Source organism: Phyllopteryx taeniolatus, chromosome 12 (assembly GCF_024500385.1).
Source record: "Phyllopteryx taeniolatus isolate TA_2022b chromosome 12, UOR_Ptae_1.2, whole genome shotgun sequence".
Classification (NCBI taxonomy): Eukaryota; Metazoa; Chordata; class Actinopteri; order Syngnathiformes; family Syngnathidae; genus Phyllopteryx; species Phyllopteryx taeniolatus.
Genome location: NC_084513.1, coordinates 14,350,202 through 14,367,447, shown reverse-complemented (window position 1 = coordinate 14,367,447; position 17,246 = coordinate 14,350,202). Strand labels below are relative to the sequence as shown.

The 17,246-nt window shown below is 40.4% G+C and overlaps 1 protein-coding gene across 1 annotated transcript; it reads right to left on the bottom strand.

The window, feature by feature from the left end:
- Positions 1-2,678: 2,678 nt before the first annotated feature.
- vgll3 (vestigial-like family member 3) lies at positions 2,679-8,631 on the bottom strand. The gene is made up of 4 exons (XM_061793203.1): positions 8,154-8,631; positions 6,812-7,154; positions 6,131-6,685; positions 2,679-6,043 (listed from the first exon to the last, which is right to left on the bottom strand). The coding sequence occupies exons 1-4, from the start codon at positions 8,265-8,267 to the stop codon at positions 6,003-6,005; spliced, it is 1,053 nt and encodes a 350-aa protein (XP_061649187.1). The 5' UTR covers positions 8,268-8,631; the 3' UTR covers positions 2,679-6,002.
- Positions 8,632-17,246: the final 8,615 nt, after the last annotated feature.

Sequence of the window (17,246 nt, the reverse complement as noted above, 5' to 3'; positions counted from 1 at the left end):
TGAAAACCCTTTGAACATACACAGACAAATGACAACTCATTCTTGGAGCTGAGAAAATAAAAATAAATCTCTTAATTAGGGCATGGATGGGGAATATTTTACTTCCCGGAATCTGCTCCCGTCATCATTAATGCTCGCTGGTTTACATTCCTCAATGTCGCTGCAGTCTCTTTTCTTTCTGCCTCATAAGTCCCCACGATCTCACATCAGTTAATCAATCAATATCTCAATAATGGTTCATTTTACTTCTCTCTATTTACGACTTTTATATATCTTGTCATCATCTGTGGAGGTTAAAAAAAGTAACAAGCCTGTTATATTAAAGTACACCGTAAAAGTAAAAAGCCATCAGGAAAATAAATACTCAAGTACAGATACCTGAAATATCTACTTAAGAATTTGTGTTTCGCTACTCCCCCTACTGAATACAATTGTGATGAGATGATTACAGAAGCCTGATACTAACATGGATGCGCCTGGCAGAGATGTTACTGTCTGCATCAAATGTGCAAAAGAGACAACCACCATATGTACAGTATATCATGCTCTTGGAGAATGTCACACTGCTTCCTGTTGTTCATTTTTCTGCGGTTGTGCTATATAAGTGAGCTTCCCCACAACTAAGAGTTGGTCCGAAATAGCAGATTTGGCGTATAAAAAGTCATGACGTGGAATCCTGCTTGTCGAAACAGAGGACAGGCCTTGCTCGAGCGGCTGGGCAGTGAAGACTGAGCTGGGGGGAAACAGGTGTTGGTTGCTAAATGTGCTTTGAGTGAGCAGAGGAATGACAGCTATGTACTGGCCTCTGCGGTTACTGGAACATTACCCAGAGTGGAGCTGACAGCAGTAACCTACTGAATGGAATGGAGTGCCGCTCCCCCTGATTGGAACAGGATTGGTGGTTTTGGAAACACACAATGAATGCAAGGACAAAGATGAAGTTATTATTTTGTTGAATGTGAACGTGAACCAACTGTTGGTATTATGCAGTCTATGCTATGATTCTGTCTCTAGCCCTCCCCGACTGCCTTTTTGCTTTTACCACATTTGGTGTAGTTGACAGTAATGAAGTGCAAATACTTTACTGAAGTAGAGTTCTCAGGAATCTGTTTAGTTGTTCATTTAAAAGGATCACCATTATTTTGTGCCGTAGCAGTTTGCTAATCTTCCTGGGGTCCACATATAATCAACAATACAAATAATAAGTTAGTACAACACGTAATACATCAAAAACTGTAGTTACGCATGATTCATCGATACAACGACAGAGTGGAACAAGTCAACAAAATTTATACAAAAGGCACCAATTATTAATCTGATAATTTGCAATTATTAATCTGATAAAATATGAAAACAAATATTGTTAAAACCTGTACTGTACTTTAGTTCAGTTTTATTTCTCTTTTTTATGAGATTGCGCTGGATAACCATTGATGTGAATGAAGGCACTCAAGTTCTTTTAAAGTGGGGGGGAAATGGACTCCTGCCTAAACCGAAGTGTGTCGCTAGGCACCATTTTAACCACATCCCCACAACTGAGTTTGTACATACTGTAGTTCCCAGACTGCACATTTTCAGCTATGGTCTTCAAACATGTTTAATGTGTTTAGAAACAACATTTCTGAATTCAGCCTTTCCGATGGTCTGTCGGGTAAATATTCAGTCTATAGTTTACCCACCATAAGTGTTTATTTCGTACTTTGGTCCAACTATAAAGTGAATTTTGGTTTAAAAGGTGTGACATGCTCATGATTTGCTATTCAGGTATGTGTGGGTCCTACAGAATTGATGAATGGCATCTTAATGGCAGGTAAGACCCCTGTAGAACTGGAAACCTATATTCTCTAATGACAAAACATTTTAGGAGACCAAACCATTGGAAGAAGCCCAAATATCTTAACATCAACTATGCTTATCTCCAACGACTCATGATACTGAATGAGGGGTTGAAAAGAAACAGCTTAATCAAATACACCCGAATAAATCACACAAGCCAGCTGGGGTAAGGAGCAGATTTTGCTGACATATGATAGGGCAAGCCAAGCTAACAAGACTGGGGCTGAATCTCAATTATTCCATCGCATGCATCCTTGGTTAGTATGTTAGCTCCTCTCACCAGAGTGAGTGGAAAATAGTTTGGAGAATTTACATTTCCCAGATCTTTCCCTTGATGTTGTCATTTCAACGAGATGTCAGTTAAATATGACACTATGGCTGTTTTAACAACTGCTTCAACATGTTCATGACAGCTTTATGTTTTATGTGTAAAACTTAAATTAAACTACAATCTGATGAAAATCAGTTACATAACTTAAAGCAGAGCTACTCAAGACCTACTTAGAGATTTAATTCAGATGAACCAATGAAATTATAAGAAATACCGCTCCAAACAAAAGAAAAATGATGCAAAATATACATCTTTAAACTAAAATAATGACAAAAACAAAAAAAAACACGATTTTTAAAAATCCTGCTAGTTAAAAGTACTGTACACCCAAAAGACTTCTGCAAAAGATGCACCAGTGATTCTTGGATCATAGCTCATATGTGGAGTGCATATTTAATGCATATTGTTATTTTCCCCCAAATCTGCATTATTTAATGAAAATTAACATAGCTCCAAACAGAGAGAATACATTTTTTTTCAGGAAAACAGATCATTTTCTATCATGTTAAAAGTGTAGCTGATGGAAGACGGATTGGGGAAAGTAGTATAGCCAACTATATTGAATGTGTACATGTTGCTGTATGTCCTTCATTAGATCAGTATGTTAGCAATGAAAGCGCACCTCAAAACATATTTGGTCTATCGTGCATTATGCTGACTCATCTTTGGAGACTAATTACAAGGAGGACATGTTTATTTTTTATTTTGATCGAATATTCCATTAGAGTGTGTGGATTGTTGTTTGTTAATACATTGTTGGAAAAGGGCAGCAATCACAATAATCCTAGTCTAAACTCAACAAGGGTTGAAATGGGGCTCAGCACAAAAAGAGAATACAATCTAATTATTTTTCCAATTCCTTAAAGCCAATACAATTTTGCAGTACTGAATTGAAGCGTATTGGATTTTAAAAGAGGCAATTCTTGCAAAAAAACAGATAAGGAGAAGACCCAGATGGACATTATTGGCTACAAGACTATATTCATTGAAACACATACTTGTTAGTAACCAAGTACATTTACTCTCGTATATCTATTATTGTCCAATTCTTTACTACAGTAAATAGGCAGCTATGTATTTTGTTGCTTCCTCTGTATTTTCATTTCATTCTAAGCTTCCTTTTATAGTTTGTGAACATAAATACAGTAGTATACATGGGGAATCAGCAAAATAACCACACTTATTTTGAAAGCTTATTTTAATTCATTATATTATATTATAAATTCATCTTCATCTTCCGTTCCGCTTATCCTCACTAGGGTCATTACAAATTCATACAGCAACATGGACACATTCAATGTTGTTGGCTATACTACTTTCCCCAATCTTACTCTTTGTTTTCCATCAGCTACACTTTTTACGTGATAGAAAACATGTTGTCAAAATTAGCTTATTTATAATTCATTCTAAAAACAAAAAAACATATGACATAGCCCTGACTTATGAATAATTAATGGTCTCAACTGACTTTTAAAGAATCCAGAATTGTCTTTGAGAATTTTCTTGTTCTTCCTGCAGTGGAAGTGCCTGGAGTGATGCTCCAAGGGTGCCAGTGGGATGTCTGTTAGCATATAAGTGCTCAACATGCTGATGCAGAAGCTACATGCTAATGCTATTTTGGTGGTCTGTGAGAAGAGACAATCTATGTAACTAAATCTTTCTAAATGTTACCATTATTTTCAAAATGTGTCATTTTGTTCCCGACATGTTCCCTTCTATATTTCATTTTGAATTGATGACTATATCTTTGAGTGCTGAGATGTTTGTTTGTAAATGGGCAAGATACCTGTTAATATGTGAACAAAATTCACTTTAAAAACACATGCCCTTTTACTTGAACCACAGAGGGATAACATTGAGCCAAACAAAACTCAAACATTCAAATCTAATAAAATCTAAAAGACACTTATCATAAAATATTGTTTGAAAAGTTAGTGATACCGTACATGATCATTGCACCTGTTTTTTTAGCCTGTTAGGAACCTTTTATCCACCTTGTGTTATGATGTAATGTAATGAATTATCTAAATATGTAACGATGTACAGTTTGTTGTATTTGTATTTGCTTTTATTTTGCTTTGTTTTACTGTGCACACTCTCTGTCTATCTGCCACTGTCTGTAGCCAGGTCAGCATTGCAAATGAGAATCTGTCCTCAATTGCCTTCCCTTATTGCTGTTTCACTGTATTTGTCTTTTCCCATTCCGTACAAACTGTTTTTACTTTCAAAAGTCATTGCATAATATTGAGCAAGAGGCACATTTTGTGGTTTGTTAAAATTTGCACTGCTTATTTTCCTTTTCAGGGTCATGCATCTTGGGATTCGATCCTCAAGGTAGTTTAAAAAAAAAGAAAAAAAAGAAAAGACAATTGTTCAAATTAAAACATTTCCTAATTCATTCCAAGCCAATTCTTTCCACATCTGTCTCTGATGTGTTGCACTTAAGACTTTCTGCTTAATGCTAAATGTTGTTCCTCAAATACTGCTGGCTAATATTGTAAATAGAACCACATACAGGAGAAGTAGAGGCTGGATTGTCAGTGGGCGGCTACTGTAGATCATACCAGCTGATGCGTCTCACCACCTTTTCCTCAGACAATGCTGCTTTTTAACTTAAGAAACATACCTAGTCTTACAGAGTATTAGTAGTTTTTCGTTCTCAGCTCATACACTTACTTGTACATCAGAAGATTAACTCTTTGAACTGAAAACTCTTTCACTATATTTATCCTATTTTTATGTGAGGTTTTATTTTATTTATTTTATGAAGTCTACTTTGAGTGATATTGCAGGAGAAACAAACCTGCTCACGAATAGCACTGACTGTCCATGTCTGCCGTGTCCAGTAAACTTCCTGTCCAGACAGGACAAATGCATTCTTGCTGTTTGTCGGCTGTCTGTGTGTGAGTTAATGTCCATGTTTTTGTGAGGAGAGGCAAAAAAGAAAAAAGAAAACCTGACCTGTTATGGTATCTTATACTATTTGTGGAATGCAGCCTATTTCCTCTTGTACTGCTGGTACAATGTGAGGGGTTTTCAATAACCCTTCACTGAGTAGTTTAAAACTGTAAAAACTTCTGTGTTGGTCAGGAATATCTGAATCCTGCATATGCAAACATTTGAAAGAAACAGCAACATCCCTTATCCAAGTGTTTCAAATAAACGGTTATTTATTGGCTGCACCTTTTATTTTTTTTACTATAAAATGTGCATGCTTACTCATCAATCTTGTTTTCGGCTCACTGAGTTTTCCTTTTTTAACTGCAAAATTGAGTCTCCAGTATGTGCCTAATAATGTAAACACATGAAAATGGCTACATTTGCAAATAGAACTTCATAATTTATTACTTACAGTATCAAAATATACGACACATAATCCCTTTCGGCAAAGATTCAAAGGTATCATTCAGGGACAGACCATCCAGCAAAAAAAAAAAACAACAATAATAATAATAAAAAAAAATTAGTATGTATATATATATATACACACACACCCACACACTTAGGCAAAACTGTACATATTTGCTATTCAAATAAACAGTTCTTGAAACAGAACCACTTTAACCCAAAAAATGACACTGTTTTTGCCAATAAAACATTGAAGAAACGTCCTTCCGCTAGTCTGTGGATAGAAGCTTCACTCTCATCGGCTACATCCTGCGACCAAAGCATCCCTGTTAACTTCAAGCCTGAGTCAATCTTGATCCTAGACTGTGTGGACAAGGCAGGAGCAGTAGTAGAAGAGTCCGTATTGTACATTGCAGTGCTGGTTTAGCAGTTATAATTGATGGTGCCACTTAGTGTAGGTGAGTCTTTCTCTAATGCATGTCAGCAATTAGAACCAAACTGATGACTTAGCTTTGGTCTGCTCATAAGCTGCAGAGAGACAATAAAGCTTTGTTATTCCCACTTCTCCTACTTTGTTTACAGTATGCTTGACTGGATGCTTGTGACTGCACCTACCTGAATCATACAGCTCCAAGGATCCATGGAGTGGTGAGGGGATCCAAGGGACTGATGAAGTCATGATTGGGCTACTGCTACTGGGGTCCATTTCTGTCTTTGCAGTCTCGCTGTGTGGGGAACTCCCTGCACTGGCTGCTGACTGGCTCTGATTCCTCACACCAGGCAGCAGAAGAGGACTAAACCTCGCCTCTAGTGCTGAGCCGTGGCTTGGATATGAATGAAACATTTGTCGGTGGTGGTGGTGATGGCGAGAATGGATGTGGCCATGGGGGTGAGGATGGTAGACATCGTGAACATTTGGATAGCCACTTGGGCTTTGGGGGTTCAGGCTGTAGGTCCAGCTGTCTGTGAGGCTAGCCAGTGGTTGGAGGCTGGCTTGGGAGAGCACATGACCAGCCCACAGACCTCCATCAGCGTGGTTTAGGGAAATGGGGCTTGGAGAGAATTCTGGATGGACTGACACCGAGACAGATGGGAGGCAGGTAGCAGGGTGGGATGGATAGGTGTTGCTCCATGCTGGACTTTTCTGACCATCTGAAAGTGCCTCACCATCTGAAGCCAAAACACGAATCACAGTCAATCAATTATAATGTCTGAAGTACATTTTTAGAGAAACATATAATATAATATATATATATATATATATATATATAATATAATTCCAATGCCTCTATTTACCTTTCCATGATCCGGCAGAGCTTGAAGCAGATGTCTGAGTCATCCGGAACGGCTTCGTCTCCCTGTTATGTCCAATGGACTGACTGAGGGCCCGAGAGAAATGTTCATCCACCACATCACTGATGTCCCCTTGGAAGTAGGTGAACAATATGCACCGGGAGTTTAGATACTCTGCTCCTGCTGGTTGAGTTCCATCTTTAACCTCCAAATCATGTATTGATACACATCCAGATTCGGTTCTAGGAGCCGAAAAAAGACCCTGATCTCTGGATAGTATTCCTCGTCCTCCACCTTGTTGCTGGCCCGAACAGTTGTGCATCTTACTGTGAGCATTCAGCCTCCTCTGGAAGGAGAAATGAAACAATGAGCATGGAATCAACAGAGAGTTAAATTAAAATACATGAAAAAAATAATTCTATGTATATTCAATGTTGAAGCGTGTTATAGAATCTATTCTCTTCTTTTCTATTGGACCTAAGTGGAATAGGTGGCACAGTGGACGACTGGTTAGAGCGTCTGTCTCACAGTTCTGAGGACCGGGGTTCAATCCTCGGCCCAGCCTGTGTGGAGTTTGCATGTTCACCCCGTGCCTGCGTGGGTTTTCTCCGGGCACTCCGGTTTCCTCCCACATCCCAAAAACATGCGTGGTAGGTTGATTGAAGACTAAATTGCCCGTAGGTGTGAATGTGAGTGTGAATGGTTGTTTGTTTATATGTGCCCTGCGATTGGCTGGGAACCAGTTCAGGGTGTACCCCGCCTCCTGCCCGTTGATAGCTGGGATAGGCTCCAGCACTCCCGCGACCCTCGCGAGGATAAGCGGCTCAGAAAATGGATGGATGGATAAGCGGAATAGGAAAAGTTGTTCGGTCGAACTAAAGTTCAAGTTGTAACATATAGTGAGTAGTTTGTAGAATTAGTAAGTAAATATGTTCGATAAGAGATAAGTGAATATGGGATTATTAAAGAAAAGACAAAAATATATTATTTCATGTTGAACGTAAGAATCTCATCTGAGATGACATGTCCTCCAATACCTCAACCACAGCCACCTAACCATCGGTATGTGTGTGTATCTGTTATTTTTTTGTTTTCCACTTCCTGACCACAGTTGACATTATTATTCGTCTGGATCTGATCTAGCCATTTTAATTAAACCTCAAAGACCCCATTCAACTTTTTCCACATACTTATAGCACTATGGGTCTGTATAGAACTTCACCACGTTTATCTATTAAGAGCTAAGAAGTTCACTTAATGATTCTGCAACTGATGAAACTCTTCTTTAGTGTATGTTCATCTAATCCAATAAAATATGTCACTCCTTGAAGGAAAGTGCTCTCACCTGTTGTTGTTGTTGTTGCTGGTAATGGTGGTTGTAGTATGTTGACTTGTACGCTTCTGCAGGGAGGAGGTGTGCTCCATAGTTTTGGTGGTACATCACATCCAGGCAGCTCATAGCAAGAGAGAGAGAGAGAGAGAGAGAGAGAGAGAGAGAGAGAGAGAGAGAGAGAGAGAGATGGTGAGAAAGAGAGAGAGAGAGAGTGAAAGAGAGAGAGAGCAAGAGACTATCACTGGACTCAGCTGACAGGGGCTGAGAGGCTTCAGGCTGGTTGTGTCCCCTTACTCATCGGAGCCTCCATATATTGGCAAACACATACAATGGCCATGCCGTCCTGCTTGAATACTGACAATGAGCCTCCCGCTGTGCACCAACCGGGACCACAAAGTAGACCAAAAACCTGTGACACTGGAGCCCAGTGAAAAACTCATGTCAAGATTTCAGACCTCTTCTGATTGGCTGTTTGCTGAGCAGTTCTCACTCTCACCCTCTCTCTCTCTCTCTCTCTCTCTCTCTGTCTCTCTCTCTCTCTCTCATTTTTGGTTATGAGGGGGGAGTGACAGAGGGCTGGAGCACACTGACACACGCCCATTTGGGAAGTGTCTGGTCTGGACACACACGTTGTATCTGCACTAAATACATGAACACTTGGTTTACTGTACTGGACCCTCCCAAATCATTTTACACCATTACAAGTTAGTTTTTACAACACTTCAACACTTCATTCTAGCTTCTGCACCCAAATCAAATACCGTAGCATGCTATTCTTCATAGTTTTAAGATTTTACTTTCCAGAAACCCCAAAGTTCTTAAATTCTCTTGTCGCAACTTTTTTTTTAACCTGGCTGTGAAGACAAATTGCAGCATACTGTCCCCTCACTGTCAATAACATTAGGTACTGCACATCTACACAATTTAATAAGATCCAACACAAGCTCTGTACTCAAACATTATTTCTTTTAACAAATAAGAAAAGTAGCTAGGTTGAGTTGTTCATTATCATGGTTGTGTTATGCAGTGCTGCACAACAGATCTGCACCATATGCTGCTTCTATTATTCAGCTCCTCAGGTGAAACTTAATATGGCAAAGAAAATAGAAATGACACAAAGTGGCCCAAGGACTTAGGGACTAGCAAATGTAAATGGTTCCACAGCAATATGCCGGTTTTGTTTTTGTGGCTTCATAAATGCTGCTTTTCATTCTGAAGATTCAACAGAGTTTGAGAAATGTAAAGTAAGGATAGTTGTGGTCTGAATTTGTATGCAGTAGCAGGAGAAAGAGTATGAGGGCATCTTGTGGAGAAAGTGTTGATCGCAGGTCAGGGAGATTTGTGACTGTATTTGGATTCAGGGTCTGGGGCTATATGTTAACTCACTGTATAAGAGATGGCTGGGGCTAAATATTAGATATTGCCTGGTAAACCCAAATTCTAAAGCTACAGCAATGTCTGGTAAGTTTCTCAAATCTATGTTAGAAAAGCCATCTGACAAACTAAGCAGTCAGAAGTCTAGTCAGAGGGCTACTTCCATTAATTATCACATAAGACTTAAGATCTTGTTACAGTTCATTCAAATCAAGGTTGGATTTTTTTTTTACCACAATTCCAAAAGGTGTCTTTGGTGCAAACACAACACTGCTCATCACCAAAAGAACACCATATCAAAAGTGAAGCATGATGGTAAGCTTCGGAGCCGTTTTTCTTCAGCTGGAATTTGGGCCTTAGACGAGGTGGAAGGCATTATGAACATTTCAAAATAGCTGTCACTGTAAGCACAAAACCTTCCAGCTTCTGCTAGAAAGCAACAAGATGTAAGGGAAAGCCTACTAGAGCAGTTACCATTTATTTGAGGTTAATCAGAGGCACTTTAAATTGTGGCAGGTGTTTATTTATTCCCATTTAACATGAGTTTTAATGTGATTGGTTAATTTTGAACACAGCCAGATCCCATTTATAAGAGGGTGTACAGACTTGTGAAACCACATCATTATTATTATTTTTACTTCCCTTTGAAAATATTGAGTTGACACTTGAGTTGTAAAGATTATAGGTCACATTATTTGTGGAAACGGTTTTGGAATGATCTATCTTAGTTCATTTTTATTTATTTTTTAATATCACCAAAAAAAAAAAAACTGGCATTAGAATGTAGACTTTTTATATCCACTGTATGGTTGTTCCAATGTGGCTGGACAAATAAAAATACAAAGAATCATTTTGACAAAATATTATTATTAATCTGTTGTGTGAAACAAGCTTTTTAACAACATATACTGTACACACACACACACACACACACACAAACACACACACACACACACACACAATTTTAACAGTAACATCCCTCCTGTTTACTATTCATTATTGCTCATTTGATCTCAGTAAGACATAAATAAGACAACAGGGTGATTTATTATTATTCCCTGGATTGGCCCAGCTTGCTGTCTTGTCGAGTTTCATATTCGAGTTGCGGGGACTGATGAGACCTGGGGGACTCAGACAAATAGTTAACGCTTCCATCACTTTCAGCCATCTTTCTTTCACTTTGATCTCACTGTTGTCTCCTGTTGTGATTAGACATCTCAGAAATAGGCCGTCAGTTTGAGAGAATTGCGAGGTGTAAATGAAGAGTTGATGGTCACATGATTTCAATTTGGGTTTGTGATATGCTGCTGAATGAGTATTCCTAAACTACTGAATCAATACCAAGCTACAGTATGTAATTCACTTTTTAAGATGTATTTTTTTCAAATTAAATAGGTGTTGTTATTTTTTTTAAGTTAATGTATAGCAGTGGTATCTCCTTATCTCCATCTAATGTTCCCATAGAAAGATTCCTGTCTTGCATTGTGTCGAAGTGGGGCAGTAGCACACTGCAAGTGCCTTTCGGGACACACATCGCACACTTGAGAGTGTACATTACAGCACAGATACACATGAATTCTTCGTGTCTGACACCCGACCTCGGGGGTTTTCCACCAAACATCTGGAACAGCTCGTGCCTCCACTCCTCTGCGCCTTAATGAGGCACAGTGATGATTATTAGAGGATGTTTTAAAGGGGGGACATTGAGGGAAGAGAAAGAAAGGAACATAAATTACTCAGAAGTTTTGGAATTGTTTGCGTTTCCAATCCTGTAAGCCCTAAAGGAATGGAGGAAGAACCTCCAGTGCTTTAGATCTAAAGACATTTTACGATCGAGACACATTTCAGAGGCACATTCTGTTTTGATGATATTTTGAGTCTGTAGATGTCCTTGTAGCAGTGTTCCACATATGAGCTGCTAAAAATGTCTGACGATACTGACTGAAGATATAAACTGAAGTGTGTGAGTGCAAAAAAAAATGTAAATAAATAAAAAGACAATATTGTGGTTAATTAAGATGAAAGTTTATCCTGCATTCCTGATGAAGCAGGTGTGAGATGCTGCTGACTGCTGTTTATGAAAAATCACATTAAGCAGAATGCAGCATCAGGAATATCCAGCAATATAATCGCTATCACTCTTTCCCTGGGGAGAATGTAGAATAACGCACACCTGCCTGAGCTCTTTCTGGACAGCCTGATGATGATGACAGCTATTCATGGAGAAGAGGAAGAGGCAAGCAGCCATACAGTATATACCCACTGGCCACAGCATTAGGTATACTCTTTTATTAGCATCAATACAACGTATGTATTATGTACTACACAGCTATAACAACAATGCTGCCATTACAAAGGTTTGGATCAGAGTACAAATAGAATAAGAATGAATGAATTGAATCCATGAAAATTTTGGCGCAAATTCAGACAGAAGAATGAACCATAATGAACCATACAGGTGGTATCATGGTTTGCACGTCTGCCTCACAGTCCAGGGGTCCTGGGTTTGAATCTCCGCTTAGATCCTTCTGTGTGGAGCTTGCATGTTCTCCCTGCGCTTATCTGGGTTTTCTCTGGCTACTTCAGCTTCCTCCCACATTCCAAAAACATGCATGTTAGGCTCATTGAAGACCCTAAATTATTCATACTGTGGGGTGAATGTGAGTATGAATGAGAATGGTTGTTTGTCTATTGTTCCCTGTGATTAACTAGCGATCAGTACAGGGTGTACCCTGCCTATTGCCCAAATTGAACTGAGATTGGCTCCGACAAGATCATGACCCTAATGAGGATAAATGCTGTAGAAAATGGATGGATACTGTTGTGGCTGTTGTCAATACACTTCTCTTGTGAAAAAGTCAGTTCAAATAATGCAGAATCATAATACATGCTAATGCTATTTGTTTGCTTGTATGTTAACAGATACATCATACATACTTGTTTTGTATTTTCAACACCATGGTGTAACTCTATGCCAGTGGCTTTTAATTCTGCGTGATCCCCACATTACAATTCTGCAAGACATTCTAACAGGATAAACACCACCATTTGCGTCTAATTTACAACAACTCAAGTCTTCATGTTGAAATCAGTGTAAGACACCAAATAACACATTAGGCTTATTTGTAATGTGGAACCAGTTTAATGAGAAACAGAGACTCATTTGAACATTAATTGAAATTGAGTTGCAATGTGCAACGACAGGAAAAAAGGAAAATAATCCAAGTTCTTTTTTGTACAACAACAGCACCACGCTTCCCTAGTTTCATTATCTGAATCTTGAACATTTACTTTTAATTGTTCTTGTCATTAATGGACATCTCCTCAATGAGAGTTTTGATTGCAAAGACAAAGAAGGGCTTTCCTTTCACAGCAGGCACTTGTATGTGTGAGGGCGCATACTCATGATTACTGTATATGTCTCTTGACAAAGTGACCAGAGAATATTGCCTATTCCCTCAGAGTATCAACACTAACCTTACTTGAAAAGCACATAATTACTTCGTCCTCATCCTCCAGTTTTACCACTCATTCTGCATGTGTGAAGATAATGAAGCTGCCCTGGCTGCTGGCTAAAAGTTAATGAGATGATGAAGACTCAAATGCAGGGTCATTTTGACAGAGGGGAATCCATTCAATGACAGATATGGCTCCATGTTGGAGGGTTAATGCTACTTTGACATGCATTAAACATTTAATCTAAAATTCCACAGCATATTCAGAAAATAAAATATAAACCCATTTGTAGCAAATGTTTCAGTTTGTGTCTTGGCTATGCATGAAATTAAGGCATAAAAGTCCCTCTCCATCCAATTTAACGCACACAGAACTCACTTCTGCATAGCTAAAAACAAAATAACCTAAAAAGAGAAGTAACAAACCGGCTTACAGTAAATACACTCCATTGTGTTTCAGTAATGAACTAATCACTAAATAAAAGAGTATATTCATAAATGCTATAGTCCGTCATCTGTTTTGAGTAATTGTGTGTATATTATACATCCATCCATCCATCCATTTTCTGAGCCGCTTCTCCTCACTAGGGTCGCGGGCGTGCTGGAGCCTATCCCAGCTGTCATCGGGCAGGAGTCGGGGTACACCCTGAACTGGTTGCCAGCCAATCGCAGGACACATACAAACAAACAACCATTCGCAATCACATTCACACCTATGGGCAATTTAGGGTCTCCAATTAATGCATGTTTTTGGGATGAGGGAGGAAACCGGAGTGCCCGGAGATAACCCACGCAGGTACGGGGAGAACATGCAAACTCCACACAGGCGGGGCGGGGATTGAACCCCGGTCCTCAGAACTGTGAGGCTGACGCTCTAACCAGTCGGCCACCGTGCCGCCATATATTGTACAGTATATTTAATTTTCATAATCATATTGAACATTTTGCATGTGTCCCTGAAATTGCTGTCCACTCTGTCATTATAGTGTAACTGCCATTTTAAAAAAGAAAATGATATTCTCAGTGACACTAGTACCAGCACCAGAATCAGAATCAGAATCATCTTTATTTGCCAAGTATGTCCAAAAAACACACAAGGAATTTGTCTCCGGTAGTTGGAGCCGCTCTAGTACGACAACAGACAGTCAATTGACAGAGAACACTTTTGAGACATAAAGACATTGACAAAAACAGTCACTGAGCAATAATGGGTTGCTAGTTATCTGGTAATGCCGGTACAAATTATTTATTTATTTATTTATTTATTTTTGACAATTGTACAAAAAGATGCAGAGTCCTCTTGCACTTAGAGCAGTTTGAATGACTAATCTCGCAATAGTCCGGTGCAATGAACATTGTGCAAAGGGCGCCGAGACTTCAAGGAATGTATGCAGTTTAAAGTGACAAGTAGTGTGATAATCTGGGAAAATGTTGATTGTGCAAATGTTGCAGATACTCCTCAGTCAGTGTGCAAATGGCGCAGATGCTACTCTGGCATGAGTGGCCAGTATTGGTCAACAACAGATATGAAAATAGTGCAGCGTGGCGAGACTACTACAGTGAGTGTAATGTATAATTGGCCCGACAGAAATGTGACAACAAACGCAAGACAAAAAAATTGGCAGCATGTTGCAATGGAATTGTAGGTTAGCTGTTTAAGAAGTTGATTGCAAGAAGGAAGAAGCTGTTGGAATGTCTGCTAGTTCAAGTTTGCATTGATCGGTAGCGCCTACCTGAGGGAAGGAGCTGTAAGAGCCAGTGACCGGGATTTTGCCCGCTCTTGTCTTAGTTCTGGCAGCGTGCAAGTCCTCAAGAGTGGGTAGGGGGGTACCGACAATCTTTTCAGCAGTTTTGATTGTCGGAGTTTGTCCTTTTTTGTAGCAGCACCAAACCAGACTGTGATGGAAGAACACAGGACTGATTCGATGACCGCTGTGTAGAACTGCCTCAGCAGCTCCTGTGGCAGGCCGTGCTTTCTCAGAAACCGCAGGAAGTACATCCTCTGCTGGGCCTTTTTGAGGACGGAGTTGATGTTGATCGCCCACTTCAGGTCCTGAGAGACTGTAATTCCCAGGAACTCGAAGGTCTCGATGGTTGACACCAGGCAGCTGGACAGCGTGAGGGGCAGCTGTGGCTAAGGATGCCTCCTGAAGTCCACGATCATCTCTACAGTCTTGAGCGTGTTCAGCTCCAGGTTGTGTCGGCCGTACCACAGCTCCAGCCGCTCCACTTCCTGTCGATATGCAGACTCGTCACTGTCCTTGATGAGGCAGATGACAGTGGTGTCATTTGCAAACTTCAGGAGTTTGACAGCCGGGTGCGTTGAGGTGCAGTCGTTCGTGTAGAGATAGAAGAGCAGCGGAGAGAGCACACAAACTTGGGGCGCCCCAGTGCTGATGTTGCATGTGGATGAGGTGGTCTCCCCCAGCCTCATCTGCTGTGTCCAGCCCGTCAGGAAGCTGTAAATCCACTGGCAGATGGCAGGCGAGAGGCTGAGCTGGAGAAGCTTGGAGGAAAGGAGTTCAGGGATGATGGTGTTGAACGCTGAGCTGAAGTCCACGAACAGGATCCTTGCGTAGGTCCCTGCACTGTCGAGGTGTTCTAGGATGAAGTGCAGTCCCATGTTGACTGCATCATCCGCAGACCTGTTCACTCGGTAGGCGAACTGCAAGGGGTCCAGCAGGGGACCTGTGACGGCCTTGACGTGGTTCAGCACGAGATGTTCAAAGGACTTCAGGACCACAGATGTCAAGGCGACAGGCCTCTAGTCATTTAGACCCGAGATTGTAGGTTTCTCAGGGACTGGAATGATGGTGGAGCGTTTGAAACAGGATGGTACTTCACACAGTTCCAGAGATCTATTGAAGATCTGTGTGAAGACTGGAGCGAGCTGGTCCACACAGACTTTGAGGCAGGATGGGGACACATGGTCTGGGCCTGCCGCTTTGTTAATCTTTTGTTTTTTGAAGATGCGTCTCACATCCTGTTCGTGGATGGTTAACGCAGAAGTCAGAGGTGTGATTGTGGTCGGTGGTGCGGCTGCGTGGGTGTAGGGTGTGAAAGTGTCCTTTTCAAATCTGCAGTAGAAGGTATTCAAGTCGTTGGCTGCCAAACCTAAGCAACTGTCATGAACGGAACAGAGGATAGTACCCAAAAATGCTCGACTCCAAAACAAATGGACAGTTTCAAAAAGAGAGGTTTACTATACGGGTAGAGGTCGGTACACAGGCAGGCAATCCAAAAAAGTCAACAGTATCCAAAAAACGTGAGGCAAAAAGGCGAGGTCGATGATGAATAAAGATGAATAAATATTTAGACTTATGTTTGGTAATTTTCATCGTTATGTGAGCAAACAAACATGTCCACCCTCTCATACTGTAGTGAACTATCAATTGATATAAAAAGCTTTTGTAAATTTGAACATTCAGCTTGCTAACTAAATCATGTTGCTTAGTGAAGGTCCACCATGTGCTCATTAAATGTTAACACTAGCCAAAAAAGTCCACCTTGTCATTGTCCATCCTGTCACCAAGTTCACGTCTTTTGTTGATTGCATGTACATTGTCTGCTTGTGTGTGTGTGTGTGTGTGTGTATGTGTGCGTGCGTGCATGCGTGTGTGCGTGCGTGCGTGCGTGTGTGTGTGTGCGCGTGTGTGTGTGTGTGTGTGTGTGTGTGTGTGTGTGTGTGTGGAGTGTGGGAGCTTGACTAATATGCATTTCTAACAGCATAACATCTACGTAATACAGAATATGAAGTTAAAAGGATTTTTTTTGGGACAAATTACAAATGTTATCTGACTTGAACATAACTATATTTGCTTGTTGTAGTTATTTGGCCGTCTTCACGACCTATACTTACTGTATAATATAGGACACAAATTGAGTATTTGACAAATGGTATCTACCATTTAATATATTAACACCCTCAAACTACTTTGGAAACCTTCACCTTCGTTTACAGACTGAATAACTTGTCCTCTGTTGCCCTTCCAGTCATAATGACTTTAATTCCCTTATGCTGATGATGTGTGTGAGCCAAACTCCTGCTGGGACCACCAGCCTACATCTTGTGGTCACAGCCTGGCTTCTGGATGAAGACGCGCACACGTATAGCCTTAGGAAAGATGGTTTAATGCATGTCGGGTCTATCTCCACACAGATTGGCCTCCTTGGGCAAAATGGACTTGTGGATAAAAGTCAACATCATTGGAGCTTGCATGTGTGACATCCAAAATTGGCGCCAGCAGCATGTTCATGCAATAACAACACATCATGG

Excerpts from the sequence above, each read along its gene's own strand:
- vgll3 (XM_061793203.1), bottom strand. The coding sequence starts at position 8,267 with ATGAGCTGCCTGGATGTGATGTACCACCAAAACTATGGAGCACACCTC. Across the intron at positions 7,155-8,153 it reads AGCAACAACAACAACAACAG|AGGAGGCTGAATGCTCACAG; the intron begins GTGAGAGCACTT and ends TTCTCCTTCCAG. Across the intron at positions 6,686-6,811 it reads CTCTGCCGGATCATGGAAAG|ATGGTGAGGCACTTTCAGAT; the intron begins GTAAATAGAGGC and ends TTTTGGCTTCAG.